The 6,361-nt window shown below is 37.2% G+C and overlaps 1 protein-coding gene across 1 annotated transcript in view; it reads right to left on the bottom strand.

Moving 5' to 3' along the window:
• Positions 1-5,223, bottom strand: part of LOC138368119 (uncharacterized) — a 7,809-nt gene extending 2,586 nt beyond the window's left edge. The window contains exons 1-2 of the mRNA XM_069330419.1: positions 5,005-5,223; positions 1,308-1,414 (exon numbers count right to left, since the gene is read on the bottom strand). Coding sequence (XP_069186520.1) covers positions 1,308-1,352 — 45 coding nt within the window. The 5' untranslated portion in view covers positions 1,353-1,414; positions 5,005-5,223. The remainder of the gene's footprint in view (positions 1-1,307; positions 1,415-5,004) is intronic.
• Positions 5,224-6,361: the final 1,138 nt, after the last annotated feature.

Below are 6,361 nucleotides of genomic sequence, written 5' to 3'. Positions count from 1 at the left end.
AAATGCCACTATTTTTGCAAAATTATTACGAGATCTATTATTCTAGAGAATAATGCATATAAATGCATATATGCATATAAATACAAAAGTAAATCAAATCTTATCCTTGTATAATATACAAGCTGATGTGAGATCCCTGTCTACAGGTGGACTGGAACTATTATCCAGTAGGCAGTCTACTGTATTTTATCAAACCGTTATTAGTATAATAGATCTCGTAATAATTTTGCAAAAATAATGGCATTTACTATTTTTAAAAGATTATTAGCAAATTTACAGAAATGGTGCATTCGGAAGACAAAACCAATTTTTCACTTTTGACAATTGAGCACCTGCTACATCCAGATTCTAGGGAGGAAAGGAAGGACGATCTTACTGGATCCCATAGCCTCTCCGAGGCACAAACCAGGCTTTTACATAACCCCCCCCCCCCTGCACCCGAGCTTTTTAAAATAGTAAATGCTACTATTTTTGCAAAATTATTACGAGATCTATTATTCTAATAAGAGTTTGATAAAATACAAACCCTGGGGCCATAGAACGGCTATTTAATCCCCTTGAACGGACCTGTGCATGGGCCACTGAGGCATCGAAAAAAAACAGACCGGCTTGGGAAAAAAGCAAAATTGCCGGTCTATGGCCCAGCTGATGGCTGTGCATGAATGGCTAATGGCTAATGGCTGTTAGTTATGGAGCTAGGTTAGACTATGTATGTTTAAATCTCTGATTTAAACAGAGCCAGTGTTCAGTCAAATAACTGAATTTATCAAATCTTATCCTTGTATAATATACAAGCTGATGTGAGATCCCTGTCTACAGGTGGACTGGAACTATTATCCAGTAGGCAGTCTACTGTATTTTATCAAACCGTTATTAGTATAATAGATCTCGTAATAATTTTGCAAAAATAATGGCATTTACTATTTTTAAAAGATTATTAGCAAATTTACACAAATGGTGCATTCGGAAGACAAAACCAATTTTTCACTTTTGACAATTGAGCACCTGCTACATCCAGATTCTAGGGAGGAAAGGAAGGACGATCTTACTGGATCCCATAGCCTCTCCGAGGCACAAACCAAGCTTTTACATAACCCCCCCCCCTGCACCCGAGCTTTTTAAAATAGTAAATGCCATTATTTTTGCAAAATTATTACGAGATCTATTATACTAATAACGGTAAATAAATAATAAATAGTAAATAAATCAAAATCAGTTACATTATTTTATCTTATTCATAGCATAAATGTTCTCGAAGATTACTAAAAAGAAATTGAATTAGACTACAGCAAATTGGCAAACTTTACCTTGTATCTGTTTCCACCGAGTTTGTTTGGGGCGTTCTTCAACATATCAGCAATACTTGTCTCAACATCTCTTTCAGTTGCATTAGTGTGGGTGTTGATACAGGCTTCTGGAAATTTATAAGAATTAATTAATATATATAATTATAATTCACTTTGCTATTCCCCATTCCACAGTCCTCTCGTCCTTCCCACTTCCCTGTCCCCACATCATCCCCACTATTCCCACTTCCCTGTCCCATCGTCCTCCTTACCATTTTCCCCTCCCCTGTCCTTCTTCCTCCCCCACCATCTCCCATTCACCTGTCCCTTTGTCCTCCCCAGCATTCCCCTGTCCCCACCATCCCCAACTCCCCAGTCCCCTCGTCCTCCCCACCATTACCCTCTCCTCTGTCCCCTCGTCTTCCCCACCATACCCCCCTCTCGTCCTCCCCACCATTCCAAACTACCTCATCCGATGCATTCTATAATGGTCTGATGCTTCCATCAGAAAATTGGGAACATCAAATGATCTGATATTCCCATCACTGAAAAATAAGAACAGCTAAAAAAATGAAATGAAAAAAATAAAAAAATAAACTATACTCATGAAATGAACAGTATGGTAAACAACACAGCTCAATTTCAATGCAATGTCACACAAAATTATTAAATCGAAATGAAAATAAATTGAAATCTATGAAAATTCAAATTATCAATACAATCGGAAATATTGAAATAATATCGCAACATAATATAGTGTGGGTTGCTCTTACGTGCAACAGACGGTGCTGTTTTTCAAAAAAGGCATGGTTTTACCTGTCACAAGTGTGGCATCTATACTTATACTCACGAAATGAACGGTATGGTAAACAACATAGCTCAATTGCAATGCAATGTCACAATAACATTTAATAACAATAATAACAATAACATTTAAATATACTTTAAGATATAATCTAGAAGAAAATAAGAACATTGAAACGGTTCATGAACTCGATTTCAATAAAGGACACTATGGGGAACTTTGAAAAACAGTTAATGAGTATAATTAGACAGACTTGTTGCTAGGCAGAGGAGTAAATAATGAGATATATGGCAAATTTTGCAAAATATACGGCACACAAACATTCATACCCAAACAAAGCAAAATGCTAGGTAAGAACAAAGCAGTTGGCCCGTAGGGGAAAGGAGATACCCACAAGACTGGAATACAAGTCATTAACAAGCACACAAGTACTACACTACACAACAACCGCACTACTACCAGAACTGGACGAATCACTACCAAAACAACACATTGCACATCACTACCAAAACAACACAACACAACACAAGCATTGGCAAAGAATTATAGACCAGTTGCACTAACATCCCACATAATAAAATTATTTGAGAGTGATCAGGAGTCAGATTACTAGTTTTATAGAGACCAATGACCTCCACAATCCAGGCCAACAAGGATTTAGAGCAGTTTCTATGATCGAGCCACTGAGATCTATAAAGAATTCTGATCAAGAAAGAGATCTAGGGGTGGTTTTAGATAGAAAACTATAACCTGAGGATCATATTAAGAACATTCTGCGAGGGGCCTATGCTACACTTTTTAACTTTAGAATTGCTTTTAAATACATAGGTCAAAAAGTTTTAAAAGTTTTAAAAGTTTTTTAAACCTCTCGTGTATCATGAGTGTGTTAAAGCATCAGATGGTGCATTCAGATGATGAATATTACCTAGTTCCTTCATCTGGGAAGAATGAACACATATTGGTGCATTCGGATGATAAAAACTAACTACTGTAGTTTAATTGATCAACAGACTGTATATCATATGCAGACTGTATGTGGATCTGCGGGCCACTCCAAACAACAGCCTGGTGGACCAAGCTCCACCAGGGCTAAAGCACAAAGTGATATAGATGTGATAGAGAAACTAGGTCAAATGGAGGAGTAGGTCTGTATATTAAACAGCACCTGACGTGCACAGAGCTACTAAACTATAGAGATATATGACCGAACCTAACCTATCTTTATAGGTTAGGTTAGGTAGCTGAAAATGTTAGGTTAGGTAGTCGAAAAAACATTAATTCAAGAAAACTTGGCTTATTAGGCAAATCGGGCCTTGCATAGTAGGCTGAGATGTGCGTTCTGGCTACTAGGTACGACACATTATATATATATATATATATATATATATATATATATATATATATATATATATATATATATATATATATATATATATATATATATGTATATATATATATATATATATATATATATAACTGAAAACTCACACCCCAGAAGTGACTCGAACCCATACTCCCACAACTGGTATGTACAGGGACGCCTTAATCCGCTTGACCATCACGACCGGACATAAGGAAGTGATAGCCGAGGCTATATGAACCACTTCCCCGCCGGCACTCGGATGGTAATCTTGGGCATAGCATTTTATCAAATCACCTCATTCTTTGGGGCACACGTGAGGAACACAAATGCAAACAAGCCTGAATGGTCCCCAGGACTATATACAACTGAAAACTCACACCCCAGAAGTGACTCGAACCCATACTCCCACAACTGGTATGTACAGGGACGCCTTAATCCGCTTGACCATCACGACCGGACATAAGGAAGTGATAGCCGAGGCTATATGAACCACTTCCCCGCCGGCACTCGGATGGTAATCTTGGGCATAGCATTTTATCAAATCACCTCATTCTTTGGGGCACACGTGAGGAACACAAATGCAAACAAGCCTGAATGGTCCCCAGGACTATATACAACTGAAAACTCACACCCCAGAAGTGACTCGAACCCATACTCCCACAACTGGTATGTACAGGGACGCCTTAATCCGCTTGACCATCACGACCGGACATAAGGAAGTGATAGCCGAGGCTATATGAACCACTTCCCCGCCGGCACTCGGATGGTAATCTTGGGCATAGCATTTTATCCGAGTGCCGGCGGGGAAGTGGTTCATATAGCCTCGGCTATCACTTCCTTATGTCCGGTCGTGATGGTCAAGCGGATTAAGGCGTCCCTGTACATACCAGTTGTGGGAGTATGGGTTCGAGTCACTTCTGGGGTGTGAGTTTTCAGTTGTATATAGTCCTGGGGACCATTCAGGCTTGTTTGCATTTGTGTTCCTCACGTGTGCCCCAAAGAATGAGGTGATTTGATAAAATGCTATGCCCAAGATTACCATCCGAGTGCCGGCGGGGAAGTGGTTCATATAGCCTCGGCTATCACTTCCTTATGTCCGGTCGTGATGGTCAAGCGGATTAAGGCGTCCCTGTACATACCAGTTGTGGGAGTATGGGTTCGAGTCACTTCTGGGGTGTGAGTTTTCAGTTGTATATAGTCCTGGGGACCATTCAGGCTTGTTTGCATTTGTGTTCCTCACGTGTGCCCCAAAGAATGAGGTGATTTGATAAAATGCTATGCCCAAGATTACCATCCGAGTGCCGGCGGGGAAGTGGTTCATATAGCCTCGGCTATCACTTCCTTATGTCCGGTCGTGATGGTCAAGCGGATTAAGGCGTCCCTGTACATACCAGTTGTGGGAGTATGGGTTCGAGTCACTTCTGGGGTGTGAGTTTTCAGTTGTATATAGTCCTGGGGACCATTCAGGCTTGTTTGCATATATATATATATATATATATATATCGGACAATTAGTAAAAAAAAAAAAAAAAAAAAATTAAATTATTTTACCTTGTACCTAGATCCACCAGGCCTGTTTGGTGCCTGTTTCAGTACTTCAGACATCTGGAAGGTCACATCCTCCTCCTCAACTTGTGGATGTGCGTTGATAGATGATTCTGTAAAATTAAGTTATTTATATAATAATAAATTCAGTATAACAATAATATTCTGTAAAATTAAAAGTAATTTATACATCAATCAGATAAAACTCTCCAGAGATGGTGATACACAACATATAAAGGACAAGTTTCAGAACAAAATATGCATTTAGGAATAAGGTTTTGTACATGTAGGTAGCACATGAGAAAATAAGTGGAAGGTGATCAAGTTTATATTAACATGTTAATGACTTTGTTAAGGCTTTGCAAAAATGAAAAAATATTAATAATATAATATCACCTACCAATTAATTGTACATCATTTATAAGTCAATTATTTGCATTATTATTATTCAATACTAATGATATAAAAATGCATTTTGTAATCTACTATTTATGCAAGTATTAAGCACAGGATCATGAAATAAACTGCAAAATACTGTAATGGATAAACCAATTAATTTTACATTTTCCTATAGCTAAGTCAGTCAGTTCTATTAGCAGCAGAGAACAATTATGCCCAACCTCTATTAAATGAAACAATCTTAAGAGCAAGTGATAGAAATATAATCATTTATGCTTGGGATTATGGAATGGTTCCAAATATGAAAAATATCAAGTTTTTTGGTTAAAATTTTTTAACTTAAAATTTACATTTTTAAGTGAATTTTAAACTTTAAAAAAATTATTTAATTTTTTGGTTACTTACTTAAAATAACATTATATAGTTCTTGTTTTTGTAGAAATGCCAATTTCTTCTTTTGCCCTTCCAGACTGTATAGTGACCACAGGCCGTTTGTTCATATCTTCATTATTCTTCGAACTGTGGTTGCACAATCAGACCCACGTACACTGGTTAAAAGCATCACCTAAAAGCAACAACAAAAATGTAGTACACTGACGAATTTTGAATATATATATATATATATATATATATATATATATATATATATATATATATATATATATATTAGTTGATTTTATACCCGCATTAGGTCAGGTGATAATACAATGAAGGTGATAATAAAGCCATTCACAACTGCAGGCCTAATAAAAAAAGGAGGTGGCATAGCAATATCTTACAAAGATACCTTCATCTGCAATAGTCTCATTAGTAATAGAGACGACTATTGTGAATATACCTTTGCCAAGTTCTCCAGTAAATCCCTTAAATCCTCCTTGACTATAAGTGCCATCTATAGATTTCCCAATACCGACATAGCTTCATTCTCAGATAACGTAAGGAATCTTATCATAAATAACAATCT

This window comes from Procambarus clarkii, chromosome 24, assembly GCF_040958095.1.
Source record: "Procambarus clarkii isolate CNS0578487 chromosome 24, FALCON_Pclarkii_2.0, whole genome shotgun sequence".
In the NCBI taxonomy this organism is placed as follows: domain Eukaryota; kingdom Metazoa; phylum Arthropoda; class Malacostraca; order Decapoda; family Cambaridae; genus Procambarus; species Procambarus clarkii.
This window is presented reverse-complemented; position numbering and strand designations above follow the sequence as displayed.